Source organism: Paramacrobiotus metropolitanus, unplaced genomic scaffold (genome assembly GCF_019649055.1).
Source record: "Paramacrobiotus metropolitanus isolate TYO unplaced genomic scaffold, Prichtersi_v1.0 Parri_scaffold0000298, whole genome shotgun sequence".
NCBI lineage: Eukaryota > Metazoa > Tardigrada > Eutardigrada > Parachela > Macrobiotidae > Paramacrobiotus > Paramacrobiotus metropolitanus.
Window position 1 is genome coordinate 1 of NW_026570518.1, and position 23,068 is coordinate 23,068.

The window sequence follows — 23,068 nt, forward strand, 5'->3', positions numbered from 1 at the left end:
GGTCCATACTTTTTATTGGTTTCCTTCGTGTTTAACAACAATGATTACATACTACGGTTACAAGTTCCAAAAACAACCAAAATTAGGTTGTTTTTTTTTATTAGGTTGTTTTTATGTTATGAAGCCGTTCACTTGAAGCAATATAAAATTCTGCTCCTAATGAATTATGGAGAAGTTTTGCTGAACCTTCAAACGGGGGGAGGCTTGTTGTTGTTAACGATCGAGCATGAATTATAGAGTTTCGTTGAACCTTCAAACGGGGGGAAGTTTGTTGTTGTTAACGATCGTGCATGAATTATAGAGAAGTTTTGTTGAACCTTCAAACGGGGGGAGGCTTGTTGTTGTTAACGATCGTGCGGGGTTTCTACACAGAAGTAAGTAACCGAGATCCTGGTTAATCATTAAAATCAGGAACTAATCTTGTTGAATTATTCCAAGTCCTTGGATTGCCAGAGGGACGCATCCCGGTTCCAGCAGCCAGTCGTTTCCAAGCCCTGCGATCACGGATTATGATATCAGTTTCGCGAACTGGAACAGGATGCGGCATCGGTAACACTCCAGTTCGATGAGGAATTATAATCCGTACTTTAGGTTTACACGCGAATGGACTTACACGGGGGCCAGCCGAAAGTACAGGATGAGCAGAGTGCTCTAGACACTTTAATCAAGACGCTGTAAAATAGTAAAGATGAGACTGCAAAGAAGTCGTCCATCTTATTCAGAAGCCTGGTGTAATCACACTACTTTTAATCGAAGCAAGCTATGTACGATTTGTACACTATACTCTGTATGTACATTATATCCGACGGTTATAATAACATTGTCCGGCATCGCAGTTTAGTATAAGCATCGTAGTTTTATGTGACTTCAAGTATCGGTCGCGCTAGCGCGCGACCAGTTGTGTTTGAGGTATGGGGTAATTAAAGAGATTACAAAAATTTAATATACATAGTTCGAGTAAGAAAGAGATAAAAAAATTTCAAATGTAAACAGCATAAGAAAGACAGCAGAACGAGCTATAGAAGCGTTCAAATTTTCTTCGATTTGCAAAAATGAAAAAAAATTTGCGCGTTTAAGGGATTTGGCGCGGTACATGAAATTCGTCTACGTGCATGACAAACTTTCACATTCGATAACAGGGATGCGTTTAAGGGATGCGTTTAAGGGATGCGTTTAAGGGATGCGTTTAAGGGATGCGTTTAAGGGATGCGTTTAAGGGATGCGTTTAAGGGATGCGTTTAAGGGATTTGGCGCGGTACATGAAATTCGTCTACGTGCATGACAAACTTTCACATTCGATAACAGCAGTAAACTTAAGAGCGAAAGACGCTATAGAGAAACCAAAGCTATAGTTTTTCACAACGGCATATTTTTTCACAACGGTAGAAATTTATTGTTGTTTACGCTTCAAATTTAATAAGAGAGGTCGTTATTACGAAAACTAACCATTTCCGTGAATTTTGTTTTGTTAGAACATTTTGCTACCTGGTGAACGGAATATGAAATTCTATACTGTAGTTGAAGCGACCGGAATAAGAGAAAAAGCGAAGTACAGCACGACAGCATAGAATTGTACCAAGTGTATTAGTGTAGCTATCCGCTCAACAACTACTGGTACTCGTGTACCGCAAAAGTCCAGGAAAAAGAAATAACAAAAATCGCGGTTTTTCTATACGAGCCAACGCAACAACTCAACAAAATATTCCGCCAACGTCTCTCGAAAAATTAAATGCGCCCAGGAAGGGGGAAGGAAAAACCAGCAATGCGCCTCATAGAAAAAACAAAATCAGTGCCAGTGTCGGATGCATCCGCTGTGTAAGATCAATGAAAGAGAAGGAATGGGCACGACGGACTTCGTTGAAGCCGCCGCCGTGTAACTGCAGCGGCTGCTCAATTCTCCTGCGCGGCCGCCGCGGCAAAGTAGCCCGCGTTCAGGAAAATGCTGCCCGCCGTCGCGTTCCCCCCGTCGCTGTCGCCGGGGTCGTTCCTGGGCGGCAACGCGCAGACGTTATCATAGCGCGGCGCACTGCCGTTCAGCTGCTGGGCGTTCTGGATGTCGCGCAGATCGACGCAGAGACACGAGAAGGTTGGACGGCTAGCCGGCACCTGGCTCCAGCACTGTTCCATCAGATCATACCTGTAGAGCATTTTCAATAATGTTTACACACTAACAAGCACATTCGTTAATAATTCTCACCATCCGTGATAATAAATCAAAAAAATTTACTTCTTTGAAACCAATATGTTTACTGAGATTTTAATAAATATTGCACAAAAATAATTAAATGCACTAAGTTTTAGAATACAGTATGTATAAAACATCTATCAAAATGCTCACTAAAACTGCTGTATAAAAAATCCTTTCAAAGGGAAAAAATAAGCTGTTGTTGTACAGATACAGGAATGTTTGTAAATATTTTTTCAGTGTTCACTTATTTTCTCCGGTAAAACCAACATTAGATTATTAGTTACATATTATTCCCCCTAAAAAAGCTCAAACTTGTACAGACTATGCAGATACCGGTAGGAAAGGATAACGTTCGATAAAATCCCAACGAAATCTGCCATATAAGTATACTATCTTCCTAATTGTAATGCAAAAATACGGGTGAGCGTACACTTCTGGGGGGCAGCTGGCCGGGCGCCCCAGACGGAAACCATTGTCCAGTAAGTCCCGCAGCATCATGCAATCCATTCCGCCGTAGGGACGTTTGCCCTTCTCGAAAAGCTCCCACACCACCACGCCGAAGCTCCACTGCAACACAGCCACAGGACAGTTAGTATGTACGCGCGTCCCTCACAGATCATTTAAAGGCAATGAAATTCTTCCACACACTGTCGAGCACCAAAAATTAGCTAGGCCATTACTGGACCGTCTCGGAAATTTGCTTTGGAAAGTAAATCACTAGAAAGCATTTCTTAACACTTCCCTGAACTTTGGAAGCATTTAGCAAATTTATATAATTTCATCTTACGAGTACAACAGAAAATTGGCGGTTCGCCTTGCGCCTGAACAAGTTACACTCGCTGAACTGACCACGTCGGATTGGGTAGAGTAAGGACTGTGGAAGCATTCCGGCGCGGTCCAGAGGTAGGGGAGATGCGTTTTTGATTTGGGGTTGCAGTAGAAGCTGGACTCGTAGAGGTCGCGGGAGAGCCCGAAGTCCGCGATGTGGACATTAAGTTTATCGTCAAGTCTAAAAAAACAAGCGTTAACGGCGTTGTCAGTCGTTATTAGGGACGAGGCAAAAAGCCGGCTTACAAGCAGTTACGCGCGGCCAGATCTCGGTGGATGATCTTATGGTTGGACAAGTAGGCCATCCCTTCGGCGATCTGCACCAAAAGGCGTAGCATATCCTTCGGCACCACATCCTGCACAGTAAGCCGACAAATAAAAATCCGGGAAATTCACAATTTAGCTGCCAAATTTGGGAAAAAGCTTAAGCGTAATAATTTCTCATATTCTCTCTAACATGCAACAGCCTTTTTAGTTTGGCTGTTGTAACGTTGTTACCGGAAATGCTACGCCGAAATGCGCATAATACGTGGCTGTCACGCAGTAGAAAGGTCAGGAAGTGTCGCTGTTATTCGTGTAGGTAATGCCAAATAAACTGAACTGAACTTTATGTCGATTATTTCAAAGGTCATGTTAAATTTCATCTCAGTAATCAGATTCGGGTAGCGCGTCGCTTACATGCTGCTTGACGTAGGTATTCAGGTCGCCATTGCTCATGAGGGGCATCACCAGACCCGGACTGGTCAACGTCCCGTCCAACGAGCTGACGCAGATCCCGTACAGCTTTATCACATTATCGTGCCGCAGGTACTTCATCACCGAGCCCTCCTTCAGGAAATCCGGCAGGTCTAGCGCAGCAACAGTGATGCATGTTAAGTACAATGCTAAAAACGCTGAACGATGTGACAGACCTTGAATGGTCTTGATAGCCACCCGCCGGGCATCTGCTGCCGGCTCGCCAACCACCGAACGAAGGAGTCCTTCGTAAACTGTCCCAAAATAGCCCGAGCCCAGTACGCGGCCGTACTCCAGGCAGGCGGGGTCGATAATTAGCCCGTCTCCGTGGAAGCTCTCGAGGAACTCCCGCGTCAACGGGCTTGCAGGTTCACTTTGCAAAGGTATTTGAAACCCGTCTTGGGAAATATCTGAATCAATGAAACGACAAAGAATGCAAGTAATGGCTCGGCAGAAAGATCAACGCAGTTCGGCGGAAAGGTTAAGATGTTGGCAGAAAGGTTTACGCGGCTGTTCGTAAACTATTAACCCGTAGACCTTTCTGCCGGTGACAAGCGCGGATTAATCCAATCAATCAATAATTTGAGTTTGTTTATTGCTGGCAATAACAATGTATAAAGTTTTCAATTATTACATTGGATTCTTGGAAAGAGTTTTAATGTAGAAAATATTACTGGGACTGCCGTATTTGCAAATAAGTATTATTATTTTTTTTGGAACTTTGCAGTTAAATCACGCTTTCACGCTTTCTTCTTTTACTTTCATTTCACTTTCATTCATAATTACCCGGACCCTCGCGTGAAATGTGAAAGTGAAATGAAATGAAAGTGAAACTGCGTGAAATGGTGAAATCTCGTTAAAAGGCAATGGCCATCAAAATAACAAAAAGGCACGCGCGGGCACACTACTTCACAGCTAAAATTCAAACATTAAAAAAACAACCAAATCTGTGTCCGCTCGCGGGTTAAAAGGCAAAGTACTTAACAATGCAGTAGCGTTTCCCTTAATTTGCACCGAGCACGAAGCGCGAGGTGCTGCAATTAACTGATCGTTAAGAGCATAAATTCAAAAGAAGAACGCAAAGGTCATTAGACAGTAGTACATGGTGCCATATTTTATTGCATAATAACAAAATCACAGCGGAGCTGCTAAGAAATACAACATCGGGCTCCAATCATTCCCGATTAGCCAATCTAAACGCTAAAAAAACGTCTTCGTTGTCTCGCATCTCATTAAATGTTCCGAGGACAGACACAGCACTTCCGCGTTGTATTTCAATGCTGATTCTCTGACGCAAAACTCTCCCCGACCGAGGGTTACCACTACATTCGCAAATCTTTCTTGACAGATCTTTGAAAAATTTCTTTGTTAGTGGTCCAAATGTCCCCGTAGTTTCAAAAGCCAGAGGTTGTACTACGTATCGATCCGCGAGTCCATCGTACTTCCCTAACTTCTGATTCTCTCTCACTTCCGCTGCGCTTCCTGGGACACGCGATGTATGGCCTATGTAGGTCTGGGCGAAGGTATCAGCAACAGTGACATCCCATACCATCGGCTTCCCATTGCGCCAAGGAAAGGCAGTAACTCCGTCCGGCCGCTTCCCATCTCCTCTATCCAGTCCCGGTGGCTCAAGCGTCGACGGCACTCTGGCGGAATTCAAGGCTCTTTTTGTTGCAGCGTTCAACACGGCATGAGTGCCATGTCTTCCTTTTGCCAGCTTACACACCAGGCCGTGGTGGCCGAGACTATCCACTGTGGATCCGCAGCGACATACGTGCGGTTGGCATACCGGTGCTCCCAATCGTCGAGCCACAGCTATGCGTAAATGGGCGTCCTCCAACATGTTACCAAAAATCGAGACAGGTAATGCAGCTAACCATGCACGGGATTCCGATGAGGATGCAGCCAACAGACGAGCGCGGGTAATTACGTCGGCGTTCTCCACCATGCGGGTCGCAGTTCTAGTGTGCTGTACTGCTGTCCGTGACTGAAAGCGGCGGTTTTCGGTTCTGGGGCTTCGGTCGTGTAGCGACTCGTCCATACTTCTGTAAGGCGCGTACATTTTTCTCGGATAGAGTTACTGCGGACAATACTGTACACCACGTCGGCAACTCCGTGCAACGATGAGGCATAAGCAGCGAGCGCCACATCTGCTGCTTTCACCAAACCCAGCCCGCCGAACTTCGTAGGTAGCGCAGCTTGCTCCCATACCGTATCAGTCATTGCGACATTTGTCAGCTGTTCCGCCTTGGTCCGTATCGTTTCATCAAACTTCTGTAGCGCTTCCGGGTATTGCCAACATTCTGCAGTCCTAAGAAGGTATAACAACTTGGGCAGCGACAAGCAGTTTTTTAACAAAAATAAGGCTTGATGTGTAGGCAATGTACCGAGCTGGTCGGCCAGCACTTGTGCTTGACCGACCTTCTTCATCAACGCGCCCACAACTGCTTCCGGTAATAGAGGAGATCCCAGCAGCTCTAGCTTGTCCGGCGTGACGACGCGTATATCCGGTGCCACGTCCATAAACATCCGGACCACTTCCGCGCGCTCGTTGGCACTTCCCCCGTCTATGTACAGTTCGCATTTCTTCGTGTTTAGTTCCAGACCAATTTCAGCGGCCGCTCCGCGGAGTTCCAACAATGCGTCGCGAACTGTTGGCGGGTTACCTGCACTGACACCGTCGTCTAGGTACCACAGATTAATGAGCGTTTTTAAAAGTGAACAAGGCGCCAAAGTTAGTAAACCATATAACATAGGAGCACTGGGGTCGCCCTGCTAAAGCATAAAGCATAAATTTGTCTGACGCCACAAAGAGCGTACGTAACACTTTTCCAATTCCACAATCCCAATACCATTTCCCAGTGGTATTAGTGCTCGCGCTCGTGCAATAATGTGGTTAACAACCACCGCTAGTGATAGCTAAACTGAAATGTTGCTTGATAAAAGCAGTGGAACGCGCTTCTCCAGCTTAATCACGAATTTTGCGGCCCATAAAATATACAAATTCACGTACAAGCTGCCCCAAACGTTTTCATCACTAAGGGATTGGACAAGTGTGACAGCGAGGAGGGCAGTTCACCTACCATTCAATTCAATGTCGTTTTCGGTAGATGCTTTAGCGCCTCCTCTTGACCGTTTCCTCCAGCAGACAGCGATTATCACGATCAGCGCTGCAAGGAGTGCCACTGCTCCAACGATGGCACAAATTTGCCCGACAGTCAGCGATGGGCTAAGTTTGTCTGAAAAGATATATTGATACCAGAATTAAAATAACTGCAAAATACATTTGTTTCCGCTAAAAATTCGCTCATGAGACCGGCAGTATACCAAAACTAACCAGGCAAGAGGTCATATGCCTAAATTCCTATAGTAAACCCTACTTGTCCAACAATGAAAACTCGGGCGGAGCGAAGGGGCTAATTTCACTTTCGAAAATTCGATGCAAGCAGCCAATGAAATCAAGATACAACTTTTCGCTACAAAATTCCGTTTTCAGTGCTTAAAGTGTACATTAATAACTGTCATAAATGTTATTAGCCGTGCCTCAATAACTGTGTTTAACAATTTTTCAAAATTTAATTAAAGAAAGCTTCATTTCTATTAACATTTTTATAGTAGGAAGGTTATTGTTTGTTTAATTGCATTTGACAACGCGCCCGGAATTTTCCGGGCTCATACTACTTACGTTCAAAAAATTGCACCGCATTGGGCCCAGTCCTTCGTTACAAAAAATCACAATAATTTTGGCACTTCAACGTGGGACATTATGGGCGCTCTTATGGGCGCTCACGTATCCTCGACAGAACAACACGGAAACAATGACTTTATTTGCGACGTTGCCGCCATCAAAAACCAACTAAGTGGATCTTCAGCGCTAGCGCAGATGTGCTGCAGATCCATCAAAAGCATGTAAAATGCAGAGATTGCAACCTCAAAGAAAACAGCAAAGCCCAACAGCAAATAGTCAGAGGGGCGGAAAGACCCTCCCTGACAACGCTTTTTTATCAAATTTCTGGCCATCATCGCAGTTAAATAATCAAGCCTGAGAGTGAAGCGAGCCCGCGTTTCTTATTCAAGACATGTTGAAGGTTCGATGCAACGGGAAGTACCCATAACCTTTGGATCGCAGCGTGACCTTTTGGTCGCCACCAACCCTACACAGTTCGACATGATGAGTCGAACTGAAATACTCAGGGACCTTGAACCCGTGTCCCCGAGGTCGCCACCACGTTTTGTACTGCATATGCACAGTTTGACATGCTGAGTCGAACTGAAGTACTCGGGGACATCGAACCCGGGTTACCGAGCTTGCCACGATGTTACCATTGTATTTAATATTCCAAAATATTCTGTGTTATTTCTAAATATTTCTAAATATTTCTAAATATTTCTAAATATTTAGATTCTATCTCTATCCTTTATAATAAAAGATTAAAAGGAGGTGTGGTCATCGTGTCTGCGCATCCATCCCGAATGAGATCAATCTTTTAGATCTATATATTATTCGGTAGCCCTAACTTGGTATATTTTTACAAAATTAGTTTGGTTTGAGAAAACAAATACGTTTTCAAGAAAACTCTGGAAAACCTTACTATACAAAGTCTATGGAGCAATGCAACAGCCAATCAGGAAATTCGGAAATAACGGCGAAACCAGTTTTTGGTAAAGTAACTCCCCCCCTTCCGAAAAGCTCAACACGGGCCTGAAGCACTGTACTGGCTAGCCACATTTGGCTGCTGCAGGAAAAGCGGCTGTCCTGTGAGCGTGACGAAGTTCCACCTCTCCCACTATGCATTCTTATCGTTTGTTAAATTCATTTAAAGATTTAGAAAACTCAGTTGAGTATTTCTGGACTATTAACCGAAGACGGAGCCGCAGGCGACGCCGAGCTGCGGCGCGAGCGGAGCTCGCGGAGCAGCAAGCGAGACATCCAATTTCTGGATGAGAAATTATGTCAAAGGCAATTTTCTCTTTGTTCGACGTGGTTCAAACTTCAAACTTATTCAGGGTGCGGGTACATGCAAAAAATAATTAAAATGTGAAAATATGAACTGCTCACTACTTAAATCAGTGCTTTCCGCTCTTAATATTTATTAGAAACTTGAAGGAATTTCGAAATATTTCGATAGCAGAAAAGTTAGTGCACCGATTACCATAATTTTACGTTCTTCAATAAGTGACCGGCAGTAACTGTGATGGTGCAATCGATTTAAAATTGACAGTCTGTGGCAAAATGGAATTATCGAAACGCTTAAATCAACGGCCTTCAAAATCCATGTCTTCTGGGGCCTGACCAAAAAATGTTACTGTACGGGCAACTTTGAATATACAAGTAACGTGCAATTTGCATACTTCTGTGCAATTTACGGAAAGCACGGATTGATTCTGTTTTCATAACACACGCACCGCGTGTACTACGACCAACGTGACCGCAGTCAGCAGAGAAGGAACTCTGGAGATTGGTGTTGTTCTGTTGCCCACTTCCGTAGACAACAGATGCTGCACAACCACACTTTCACCGAACACACTACCACACTACAGGAATACAACACAGTAACTTCCGCCTAGGTACACACTACTGCTTTCCCTAACCGAAGGTCACTCAACACAAACACCAACAGGACCGCAATGATTTTAATCACTTTAATCTTATTGATGTTCAATCCAACTCAGTCACACCGTAACTACTTGATGCTAGCCGACGACGAAGCGCAGCTTCTGATCGGAGGCTACCGATAAGAACACGGATGCAATACGTCATCGCTAGTACAACAGGGAATACTCGTACAAACGCACCGTAAACTCATACAACATAATCCCAATTATGCCACTTCTGTGCAATTTACGGAAAGCACGGATTGATTCTGTTTTCCGGTAGGCGCGATTCAAATATTTGGTAACAGGAAGGGCGGGGGTTGGGACTTTTTGCAACATTTTGTTACGAGGGATGGGGGCCGGAAGGGTTTCCATACATGGCAGGTCGACACCATAGCAATCAATGAATAATTTTAATTTATTTAGTACATTTTAAATTTAATTTTATAAGGTGCGGTTGGGCTTTGTGCTACGTTTGCGGTAATACTGTAAGGTTGTAACAGTTCGGTCAGTCTAGCGTTTTACAACAAGGGAGTGCAGGTAAAAAATCGTGTGTAAAAACGTTACGTAAACTTGAGTCGCGCCGTGGTACAGCCATATGGTACCGGGTAAGAGTATCTTTTAGTGTAGTGTTAGAAAATTAATAATATTATTATGATACTGTATGTACTTAATCTGATACGAGTACATTCTAAATGTAAACATGCAATTTGAACAGAAATTCATTAATAGTCCTAATAAAGCGTAACATTTATTGTAAAAATTAAGCATAGAACTGATAACAGTATTCCAGAAAACGTTAAGGAATAACCTAGAAAAATAATTTTTAAATCACGTAATATAAGGCAAATTATTTGTACAGTAGTGGTTCATTCAATTTCTTCCGTGCAAAATTGCGCGGGGTCTGCTAGTATCTCTATATAATAATCGCGTAAGCCTTAATCTTTGCTGAGTCCGTCAGCCCGACCTACTGATCCAAACTGCCTTGGCTACGTATCATTTGATAGCCCTTAACGTATAGATTTTCCATCACAAATCAGTTTTCAGAGAAATAGTTACGTTTGAAAAAAAACGTTCAAAAACTTTAACATAAAAATTCTATAGGAAAAGCTAAGAATCAACCACTGCTAAACCGACCACCTCTCACCACTGTCTCAGGAGCAAACAAATATTTTTCACAATCCGGCTACAGCTGATGGAACTTCGTGCTCGATAACGGATAATATTCCGTCGCCCTAAGTTTGTAGAATTCAAATTTAAATTTAGTTTTGAGAAAGAATAGAAAACTGGACAAAAGTAGACGACTCGCCGAGTGTAGGACGTTAGGTTCTGCGAGTGTGGGACGTTGTCACACTGCCACACTGGGACGGTTCGAGGGTCTGTTTTTAGGTAGCTGCCCTCTGAAGATGTTTATTTAGTTGTCACGTAGTTATACTATGAAGTGCCTCCACAGGCGGACGCGGGTGTCTTTTTTATGCTGAACTGCCTCAGTGCCTGCGATTTTCCAGTCTTTTCGTTTTCCGTAACAATAGTGCCCGAGATATCCACGTGCACGTGTCTAGCCGGCAGATATATTGACCTGTTGACTGTTGGCGAGCCCGGCAGGAAAGTGGTTTTCCTCCCATATATCTGCCGAACGGCACCCACATTTCTGCCGACCCGACCCTATGCATTGCCTATGGGAACTCCAATATATCCGCCGAACCGGCGCAACAGTGAAATTTGATACTTTTATTGAGCGCGAGCCGGCAATAGCTCGGCCGGGCTGTATTATATACACATACAGTCGCCTAAGCATATTGTACCGGCACTTAACAGAGCGAAGCCCCCGCTTTCGGCCAGTGTCAAAACGCCGGCAGAATTTTCTGCCGACCGAATTTTTGTGTGGTCAAAATGCCGGCCGAATTTCCGGTGATCAAAACGCCGGCAGAATTTTTTTAACATTTTCGATTTTAAATTAGTTATAATAAAATGATAAAACATACTACCTGCCTCGAGGTAAACTTCCCACGCGGTGCATAACAAAGATCTGGGCACTCTAGCAGTTACATAAGGATCTTTATCGGCACTCATTTAGTGCTGCTGCATGGACAGCGTGCACAGAAACTCCCGGGAGACCGGGAGAGAAAGCAAAAGCCGCGCAAAAGAGACAAACAAGGTGTTCAACAATGCCACAGCGGCAATAACACCAAAGTGTTATCTAGTCTGATCCCTTTTGAAACGTACCTGAGATAAGTCAGAACTTCTGAGTGTAGACTGGCACTAGTATTATTGTAGTATTGTCTGCGAGCGGCATGCATTAAACGGCGTCATCCGCAGTTCACAGCACAATTTGCAAATCATCTCGATGGTGCTGTTAAATTCACTAAAGAGGAGATGGCTGCAATCACAAAATTCCGCGCTGAAATGTAATGGGCGGCGTCGGGCGTAACGTTGATTTTGCAACATCTATGTTTTTTTTTTGTTTTGCTTGTTTTTATTAGTTTGTCAGGTATATAATTAAGTGATGGGTTTTCGAAAGCGCAGTGGATACTCCTGTAATTTTGCTTATTTGTCGGACGATGGAGCATGTCTGGCCGTACAGGTAGAAGCTTCTTCTGAAACGAATACAGCACATAGGTAAATATGTTAACCCTTTATTTTATGCGACGATCGCTTTAAGTTGGTTGTCCACCTATTTTGTAACACCTTGTTTGTCTCTTTTGCGCGGCCTCTTGATTCTCTTTTGCGAGTTTTATACACGCTGTCAAAGCAACACTAAAATCGTGCCGATAAAGATACTTGTGTAATTGTATAAGTGTAGAGTCCCAAATCTTTGTTTTCCCAAATCTTCCCATTCCTTTGGATAAAGAGAAACACCGGCATTTTTCAGCATTTAGTTTAAGGCCAATTGAGTTTGATCGAACGCTAATTTCCCGCAAAGCTGATGTAGAAACCCAACGGAATTCGATGTAATAATGTGAATAGGAAGAAATCGCATTAAAGGTTGAATTTTTTTCACCGCGTGGCAAGTATGCCTCGAGGCACGTAATACTTTTTAGAATTTTTACTTACAGTTGAAAATGTAGAAAAATTCTGCCGGCGTTTTGACCACCGGAAATTCGGCCGGCATTTTGACCACACAAAAATTCGGTCGGCAGAAAATTCTGCCGGCGTTTTGACACTGGCCCACGCTTTCTCTTGCGCCGTGTCTAATCCTTGCAGGAGAGCGTTTCTGCAGAGAGAATCATCCCAAACAAAGAAAATTGTTGAATATATTCATTTTTTCCAATAACCATTTTTCTCACGCACGCATACGAATTGTGAAGCGTGTGCATTTTTAGTAGACAGCTTTACTTAAAAATTGTCAAGATTTAATTAAGGAACAGCCACTATTCAAACAGTTTGATATGCATCTACAATACATGCGCTGATGAAACTGTTAACAAAATGAAAAACGTTTGTTGAAAATCCACAAGTACTTTACATTCTTTAACACATAGGCAACTTGACATTATTGACAGTTTAATTGGCGATGTCATGCAAAATTTGGGCACTCAAAATTAAAAAGCATGTTTCATACAACGACGGTGAACGACCAATATATATGCCGAACTGCACCCACATTTTCGACGACCCGACTCTACAGATATGCGTTGTCTATAGAAACTCCAATAAATCAGCCGAACCGGCGCAACAGTGGAGCTCGAGCGGGCTTCAACTTTCAAGGAGTGCGGCAGCTTGACATACGGATGACATTGATAGTGTACAAGAGCTACACAGGCAAGCCATCTGTTATAGTTATTTTTCGTATTTCGGTTCATAGTTTTTTCTTATTTTTACGGTAATACTGGTGGATGAAGTTATCTGGCAGTAGCCACCATAGCAAATACATACAAATACAATAATAACTTAATTAGTATTTGCGCGCTTTCTGTAATATTTGAATTTACCCAAATTTCGTCATGCAGTACTTATTAAACAGCACCTATGTCAACCCTTAAAAATTTGTTTAGGCCTAAAAAATGAATGGCTCAAGGCTCGGGGCAGCTTTTTTCGTTTTTAATGGAATTTTGCTTAATGGAATTGGATGTTTATAAAAAAATTTTTTTTTCCTTATTTTTAAAAATTAATAATTTGAATATAATTTTCATATTCATTTAACATGAATATTAATATTGATTTTATTATATCTCAATTTATTTTTAAGTTTTTATATTGCGCACTTTGTGGTAGAATTTGGTGACAGTGTGACAGCCCCGCCTATTCATGTTACGTCACAAAATATTTATTTTAAATTGTATTTTCAATTAATATTTTCCTCTTGTGGTAGAATTTCGGTGACAGTGTGACAGCCCCGCCTATTCATGTTACGTCACAAAATATTTATTTTTAAATTATATTTTTCAATTAATATTTTCCTCTTGTGGTAGAATTTCGGTGACAGTGTGACAGCCCCGCTTATTCATGTTACGTCACTATCAAACTATTAATTTTTAAATTAATAAAAGATATATTTAATTCGCTACTACGTAGTAAGTATAAAGTAATTCACAAGTTACTCTGTAATATTAGGAATAGTAATAAGAACAACCCAATTAAGTAATTATAAAAAGGTCCGGGTACTATAATGAAAAGGTTATTAATTATTTTTGCAACATAAAACGACATTTTTACAATATTAATTTTAATTTTTGCATGAATTATTCGTAAAACCTGCAACAGCAATCAGCAGTCTTCATTTGTTCCCAACAAAAAGTTACAAAATCTTTGTTTTGCCACATGCGTTTGTCACGCGATTTACCGAACATTCATCGATGACATTTAACGTATGATGGCTCTCATGCTAGATTTACTCAGAAATTCAGGTCCTTCGATATCAGTAGTCGGGTACTGCTTCGGGTCGGGTTCGGGTCGGGTTCTGCCTCGGGTCGGGTTAGTCGGGTACTGCTTCTTTCATCACCAAAAAACAAAATAAACTAATTAATAAATTGCTAATTATTTACTAAATATTTTGCAGTCTGACCTATTTTAATTTGGAAACCGTTACAGCGACCCTTTTTCACCTTCGTTTTTTACAGCCACCCTTTTAACACACCGTTTTTTATAGGCACCTTATGTATTACAGTAATAACTGAGTAAATACACATTATTGTTCGTTTTTATAGGGGCCCATTTTACTTTTCTGATAGGTACGCATTCATGTACCAACTTTTTGCACTCGTACTTTACGATCAGAAGTTCGAAGAAATAATACATAAGAGACCTTCTACAATAATTCTAACGACTTAGATAACATATTTGTAATAATATGTTTCAAAAATCTTTTCCTTATATCTTCTGGAAGGGTGTCAGAAACTGGTAAACGTATCGTATTCGTCAGTCAACTCAGCAGGTTTTATTGCAGAATGGATTAGAGGAGATATCATATAAAGAAAGTCTATAATTATGCCGCTTTCAGCTACTACAGGTGGGCAATCCGCAGATGCAGCCTGGCCACGCCAAGTTCGGACAGGTGCATGAAATAAACTCAAAATATTTTTGTTCGTAATTATGTTTCTTTTTAAAAATTTTTCTAGTGTAAATTTTTATTGCGGATTGCGGATCTAGCGATACCAAAACCGTAATCGGAATTCGTTGGTACGAAACGGATCGGGATTTTTGTGGGAATGGAAAAACAAATGGTAGACGCATAGTCATCTACATTATTATATAAACAAGATTTGATCACGATCAGACGCTCACGACCGCTCACGGTTGTACGGCGAGCGCCCGAAAAAGGTCATCCTACATTTTCGAGGTGCCCGCAGGAAGGCTGCAAAGGTCACGTCCGGACGAGAATTGGTTGGCCAATACCATGAATTTAATTAGGCTAGACTAGGAAAGGTGTGAAATTTGTAAACGAATTGTGAAATGGGAGCTGCATCCCAGAACAGATGGGTCGAGTCGCCTTTCGAAGCTGTTCCGATCCAGTTTTGTCTCACTCTAATTCTGGACATGCTTTCAGCGTACAAACTTTACATGGAAAAGTTGCTGGATACATACGCTGATTATACAAAAATAAAATACGGTTTTAATTCTAGACGGGTGACTTGTGGTAATTTTTGGGGAAAAGTGTCCGAACTTGGCGTCACCAGGCTGTATTATTGCAGCGTTCTACAACAAATTATACGTCATATCTCCTGTACCTGATACCGTAATTATCGAATTTGCACCTCCCCCCGTAATAAGCCCCACTCCCACAACCCGTTTGAAAAATAGCGCCTCCCCCCGAACTTACCGCCCGGGGGGCGTTATTAAATGGTTAGCGCCACAAAATGATAGATATACCGCAGACTGCTTCATAATAATTGTTATGATTTAATGAATAAACAGTTAATAATCACAAAAAAAATGTTGCGCGATGCTTCAGAATGCTGCTCGTAAGGTTGTAAAACGGCAAATACCGGTATCTACTGCGTTGAGCGTTCAGTATCAACAGAACAGGACGCGCAATTATTTGAAAAATAACGGCCCCTCCAACAAATGCTGTTTGAAAAATAGTACCCCCCCCGAAATAACGCCCCCTCCCCGAAATAAGCTCCCCTCCAACAGGACGTTTGAACTATTAGCACCCCAGGGGTGCAAATTCGATAATTACGGTAACTCAATCAATATTATTATTATATTAAAGTTTGTTTAGTGCTGTACTTTTAGTTCAGTACTCTGTACCAATACCTATATACCTTTCAGTCAGTAAAGTATACGAGAAAAAGTACAATACTTTGTTGTTAACCTTGCATCATAATGCATAATAATAAGTACTTAATTTTTTCACGAGCTGCGCAAAAATCACTTATATAACTGCAAAAAAAGGTGCTATAATGGCCCAGGGTGCCTTAAAACAAATAAATCAATTAAAGAAGGGTGTCTGCAATCAAGGGGCTGCGAAAAGGGAGTGGCTATAGAAACCGGGGTGTTAGGGGTGACTATGGTGCACCCTTTTAATTTTATATCTATAAAAACATTCCTGTGTTTCGATTTCAATGATACCTGTACTCTGTACTATTTTGCACCCCGAGATATTTATATTGAATTTCGTGACCTTCAGATCGAGCAGGATAAGCCATATGACAAAAAAAAACGTATGGCCGTCAATGCGAATTTCGTTTAGCAACTCTGTTGGCGATATTTTTTATGCTAGCTGTTTGCATCAGAAACGTTTTTTCGAAAGTCATGTAAGCAGTAAGATAATTAAGCAACCGACGCAACTTGTAAACTATCTGTATAACAAGTAAACCGCAGCTGAAATCCATGAAGTGCTCGCAACAGAATCTGATGGTTTTCGCAGTTTCGAAATTTGCAGTAGTTTCAAGAAGTAAAAGGTCAAAGTCAAGACGGATTACGGATTACGTCAAGTACTGTACTAGTATTGTATCTTATAATAATCTGCCACATTGGCCACTTCAGCATTCCAGTCTATTTTGACAGAAAATTTTACAAGATCAAAGAGCGCCAAATTACAGTGTCGAGATTAATCGCTACGAGCTTTTTCAAACATTTTTGCAACCAAGTCAGGTGAACCAAGTCCTTCAATGTTCAAAGTATATTTGCTAATGACTGTGCAACTTACCGCATTTTTCGATTATTCTGGAACTGCTCTACCACGAAATTTATTAGAAACGCGTGCAGTGACGGTCGCAATACATTATGGTTCACGTGACCGGAGTTTGACCTTTGAATTCTAACAATACAAATTTATCCCATCCCTTCACCGTCCCATCGCTCATCACATTTTTTTATCGCGCCACAATTGTTGGGCGTGATAAAATTGTGAGCAGGAAGACGGCATGATTGTGAAAGTGTGTGACGACGTGATGGCAACCCTACTCGTAGCGTGGTATAGAAGCGGTATGCTAAGCTTCGACACTTAGTTTTTATTAATAAAAAATAAACCAAAGGTAGTAAAAGCTGGAGATTGAACGCTTCGCGTTTTAAAGAAAACAGTGACTAAACAGTCAAGACCCACCCAGTGGACCTTTTTCTTGAACAACGAGTCAGCTTCCTACCACATTTTAATTTTAAAAAAAATTTTTAAATGTTTGACATTTATTTTAAAATTTAGAAAACATAGTGGAAACTGGAAAGCTGATTCGGTGTAAAAACGATCTGCATGGTAACATGTGTTTTCGTGCAAAATTTGAAGAGTATCGGTCAATAATGAGACTTGTACACCTTTGTGCGTGTTTAGCCTTTTAGAAATTTAGTTCCCCAATATTCCCAACCGGATATGTTCCGCGCATAAAGGACATTCTCAACAGAATGTTTTGCGTACAAATAACAAACAAACTGTACACAAAAAATTAGGCTATTAGGTAAATGCCATAAAACATTGCAAAGGAGTGCTGGGAGTGCGCGAAAGCAAAAGGTTTCGTAAAAGTGCAGATTTCAAAAATTATGTTGCCATGTTTTGGTGATTCGGCACACTTCCATTAAAAAGCAGTCCATGACACATGCAGACAGCCGACATGAAAAGACTTATATGAAATTTAAGAGCCTCAAAAAATATAACTTTAGAATGATTAATTGTAAAGGGAAAAACCGCCGTCAAGCCATCCGGAGACCGGCATTTCGGCAGAACTGTGCGATTTTCATTGACCAGTCGGAAAGGTTTTTTGATTAATGATCTTTCTGTCCACTACTGTTTCCGGTTAACACTCGCGCAATTTCTCACTCAATTCAAGATTTTTACTGTGCGTCGCACAAGCAGAATGCTCCTTTGTACTGGAACTAGCACAAATCTGGTTCGAGACAGTACATTTACAACTTAAAAGGGCTACGAGTACCGTAATTATTTAATTATTCGATTGATTTTTTTTTATTATTTAACCAAAGATGTACACATGTAGCCACTGCTTCAAACGAAAATAAAAATCAGGCGATTTCGAAAGATTTCTCAATGTGAGCCAAATCATGGTGTCACACCGGGCGGTCCACTGGAAGTTCTTAATATTTAGTCTTTAAAATAAACTAAAATCCTTAAAAATAAGTTCAATAAAATTATTCACTTCCGCACCGGAAGTCCTTAAAATTCGTTCTCTCGAATTTTAAGGATTTAAAATATATGCCCTGCGCTGTTCCTGAACCTTTTCGTGCCGCACTGTATGGCCGTATAATTATGAATTACAGTGCTATCTCAGTACATGTACAGGTACAGTAGTGAGTACTGTTCTTACTTGTGTTCACATTTAATTAAGTAATTAATAAATAAATTAATTAATTTTGATGTGTGTGACGGCCATTGTCATGGAAACTAAACGTGCAGGTCAAATAAATCAGTACGACTATATTACTATTGTTCTTACTATTCATTACAGTAAGTAATAAATACACTTTAAAATAACTTGCGATTCAAATACTTACTGTACAGAAGTGCTGTTACTGATTTCAATTTACAAGTACTGAACCGCCGTAAAAGATGCCCATCTAAAAAAGTTTTAAACTAAAGCCACATGTATTTAAATTTAAGAATACGAACCTGTCCTACCATTAACAAGACCACACCAAAAAGAAAACGCTATAGTTTTATTAGACGTTTTTATGAGTTGCAAACGCTATAGTTTTTATGAGAATTTCTCGAAAATTACAATAAAAGCATAAAATACAGTAAAAAGGGAAGCAGGTCACGGTCACCTTCTCATTAATCTAATTGTTATCGTTCTTATTACGGTTTTTTTCTTCAAATCAAGTACCTGCAAGTTGCAAGTAAATACAGTAAGTTACTGGAAGTCTGCAAACGTGCATTACGCCGAAGAATATTCTTCGGCGTAATGCACGTTTGCAGATTCATATAATTAATTTGTTTATGTATTAGAGATGTAGTACAAAATTGCAACATTAATGTTGGCAATTTTGTACTACAAAATTAGTACTAGAGAGCAAAACTGGGACCCAGAATAGCAATGCAGTTTGAATTATAAAATGTTCTGGATCAAACTAAAGCTTTGAAGATGCCCCCGTCCCCAAGGGGCCATTCATATTTCAGGAAAGGTAAAAAAAATATAATTTTTCGACTATATTGTGTTTATAATGCTAGAATTCCATTTCCAGGCAACAATACCAGTAGAAAGTACGGCAGTTCCAATAAAAACCGTTGCCCCGAGACACTTCGTAAAAAATGTGCATGTTTTTGTATAATTGCAGTGCACGATTTTTCTCCATGTATAAAATACATAGAGAAAAATCGTATGGAAGCTTCCGTTAACGTTTTTATTGTGCGCAATCAGGCAAGTACATAAGTATGCATCAGTGTTATTTTACGTACTTGGTAAAATTAAATAAATTACTTGCTAAGACCTTTTTATGGTTTAATAAATTAGGTGAAAAGTTATTAGACCGCACAACAGAAAAGAAAATTTTAAGTAAAAGTAAGAGGCGCAGAACGGAAATAAGCGGTTATAAACTCGAAAAGGCAACAGCTAACTAGAATATCGCTAACGTAGTACTTGTACCAGTACATATATTTGGAAATCACTACTTAGTATAGATTAGCCACCCTATAGATACTTTAACTTACGCATCGATTTGTCAAAGAAAATAACTTCACACAAAATAAAATCGTTTCGGGGAAATAAAGAACTGTACCGAAGTATCAAACTGTCTGCGTTAGAAAAAAGAAAGTGATTACTGTAGCTAGCCAGATGTGCATCCACCAGTATTACCGTACTTAATAAAAAATAATACGCACCGAAAAACGATAATAACCGATGCCTTGCCTATGTAGCGGTGATACAATATCTATGCGGCCTTATGTCAAGCTGCAGAACTCCCGGACAGCTGAAGCCGGCATGCAATCATTAATATTCATTAATTAAGGATATCGAGTTTCACTGTTGTGCCAGTTCGGCAAATCTATTGGAGTTCCCATAAACAATGCATAGGGTCGGGTCGTCAGGACTATGGGCGCAGTTCGGCAGATCTATTGGAGTATTGGTCGCTGTATCAAAACTACTTTTTAAATTTTGGTGCTTTAATTAAACTGACAATATGTTGCTTATATATGTTGCTAATTTTTATAAGTAATGCTTTTTAGAAAGCTTTTTTATTTCGTTTACAGTTTCATCATGCACAGGCGTATAGAATTTTTTAAAGTAGGAACTTTTGCCGAATAAAGTACGAGAGGATTTTTAAGAAAGACTATGTAAGGATAATATACGCCATCCGCAGTTTGTAGGTGTCAGAACGGAATTTGGAAGAAATAAATCTATTCAATAATTACTATATTCCGCAAAGATGTCTGTGCGTATATTCACACTCACCAGTCAGCAACACGCTTCTTTGCAAGGTTTAGACACGGCGCAGGGGAAAGCGCGCGCCTTTCTCTGTGTAGTGCCGGACTGCCGGTACAATATGCGGCTGTATGATGTGGCTCATGCTGCAGCCCGGCCGTGCTATTGCCGCTTGCCGGCTTGCGCTCAATCAAATTTCACTGATGCGCCGGTTCGGCGGATATATTGGAGTTCCCATATGCAATGCATAGGGTCGGGTCGGCAGAAATGTGGGTGCCGTTCGGCAGATATATGGGAGGAAAACCACTTTCCTGCCGGGCTCGCCAACAGTCAACAGGCCAATATATCTGCCGGCTACACACGTGGACTAACTTCGCATCTTCATGCTTCGCTTCAGAGAACAGCATGCTGTTTGATCCTCATAAAACTGTATTTGAATTGAAAAAGCTTTTGATTAATGCAAATCCACCACGTAAAGCCACAATCTTAATCATGTTCGGTTTAAACGGGTAGTGTGATGTTAGATGAAGCGCGAATGCATTAAATACGGTAAGTTAGAGTGTTTCGTTATTGGAAACTGACAAGGTAGTTTTGGAAAAATTCGAAGTAATTTTGTTCAAGCCGCAGTCGACACCGAACTGCGGCGCGACCGCGCGAGCGGAGCTCGCGGAACAGCAAGCCTGCAAGAAGCTTCGCATAATGTTTGCGAATTAACAAATTCGAATCATTTTATTTGTGTACAATCACTGCAATGTACATCAGCGCAGCCATATATGTACGTACAGAGGGTTATTCATCCGAATGTGGCGAGGGTATTAAAAATCCATATAATTCAGCCGTATACAAAAAAGGAATATGTGCTTGCGGCGGATAAATATGAATTTTGAAAACTGACCACACTTCGCTGGAATGTGTAGTGGCTTTTGCTGAATTAATTTAAAATTTTAGAAAAGAACGAAAAGCGTACAAAAACACACAATGAAATTTTTTTGTTCTTAATATTTAATTTAAATGGATTAAATGTAGCATGGGAAAAGTGATGTCTGTTACAGTTTCACTCTGTAACAGACATCACTTTTGTGTCACTCTCAGTGTCACTCAGTGTCACTCTGTAGTGCTCAACTGCCGTTATATCCCTGTTTGATCAGCACATGCACACTGAAAGAATATAGATATGCAACATATACAAATTACAAAGTACATGGAAAGTGATGGACTGACCAAACGGGAGACAACGGGCGATAGTGGTGTAACTGGTGTTAGTGGCCCAGCTGGGTTTTTAAGTAGATTATAAACTGCTGTCGGATAATTTGCTTTCTAAAAAAACGCAAAATGCAAGGCAATAAAAGGGAAGGGTGACCAAATTTGTAGAATTATCGATTACTGAGTTCCTGTGCAGCTACTGCATTCAATTTAACTGATTGGTGGCTGATCTGGAAATAAAGAAACAGATCGGAAACCAACGAGAAAATTTATCCGCTTTTGGGAGAAAAATTTTCCATTTCAGGTTTAAGGTCATCGCTGCAGTTAAAGGGATAGGCAGTACTCGTATAAAGAACATAGAAATGTGTGCTAGTAAGATTCTCGCATCCGATGTGACTGTTTCCTGAAAGACAGGTCTTTTCTTCCTGAAAACAAAAAGCGTTCCACTCGAGCAGATCCACGGAATCTTTAGAGAAGATTCTGTCCCTTCTGAACTGTTCATCAAACTCAGAGCTGCGCAGGCTTAGGGAACAGTTCACTCTACCCATAGCAGAGCGAAGAAAAAACCACATTTTGTCAGAAAATCATCTATCTGTACATACGCTCTGCCTCTGACAAATAAGACTTCATTGTCTCGTGTACAGCACCTCCTGGAACATTCAACAACAGATGACATTCAGAGATTATCCTGACCTCTCTTCCTGTGGTGAGTAAGGCAGCCGCAGATATAGGCACAGACAGTGTACCTGACCGGTGAGTACACAGCTTACAAAAAGTGGCAGAGTCATTGAGCGGAATAACGGAACAGGCCAGCAGTCCGGCGCAATATACTTTAGACCTCATTCCCTCTGAACGTGAGTTAGTTAGATAACGTTATCACAGGCTCCGTACTCCGTAGTATGCTAACGGACGAGGGATGCGCTATCCTGGATCAGCACCTGCATGAGCAACACTACTGCGCTGTTCTGTCGGTCAGAGTCAGACAGGTAGTTCGTGAACTGAACAGACAGAATAGGCACGGTGCACGGATAGCTGCTGACCAACAAATATCCGCTTTCATTCACTGGCTCAAACAACCACAGGCAGCTCATGCCGAAGATAGCACATAATACAGGAAAACGTCAACCAGAATAAGATCTTTGAAGGCGAAAGCATCGGAATAGTTTTCAGACAATCAGTCAATTTTGAAAGTGTCAACAAATGTGCCGCAATGTTTACAAGAACTTAGAAGAGTGCAGCGGATGTGAATCCACCAGTGGTACTGCGTGTTCAG

At 41.2% G+C, this 23,068-nt stretch overlaps 2 protein-coding genes across 2 annotated transcripts; both read right to left on the reverse strand.

Moving 5' to 3' along the window:
- Positions 1 to 1,890: 1,890 nt before the first annotated feature.
- LOC129601908 (tyrosine-protein kinase Mer-like) lies at positions 1,891 to 5,594 on the reverse strand. Its single transcript, XM_055500842.1, has 7 exons — positions 5,194 to 5,594; positions 3,928 to 4,124; positions 3,695 to 3,864; positions 3,263 to 3,372; positions 3,038 to 3,197; positions 2,607 to 2,755; positions 1,891 to 2,137 (listed from the first exon to the last, which is right to left on the reverse strand). Exons 1-7 carry the CDS (start codon positions 5,592 to 5,594, stop codon positions 1,891 to 1,893), a joined length of 1,434 nt encoding a protein of 477 aa, XP_055356817.1.
- Positions 5,595 to 5,677: 83 nt separating this feature from the next.
- Positions 5,678 to 6,505, reverse strand: LOC129601905 (uncharacterized). Its single transcript, XM_055500838.1, has 2 exons — positions 6,139 to 6,505; positions 5,678 to 6,054 (listed from the first exon to the last, which is right to left on the reverse strand). Exons 1-2 carry the CDS (start codon positions 6,503 to 6,505, stop codon positions 5,678 to 5,680), a joined length of 744 nt encoding a protein of 247 aa, XP_055356813.1.
- Positions 6,506 to 23,068: the final 16,563 nt, after the last annotated feature.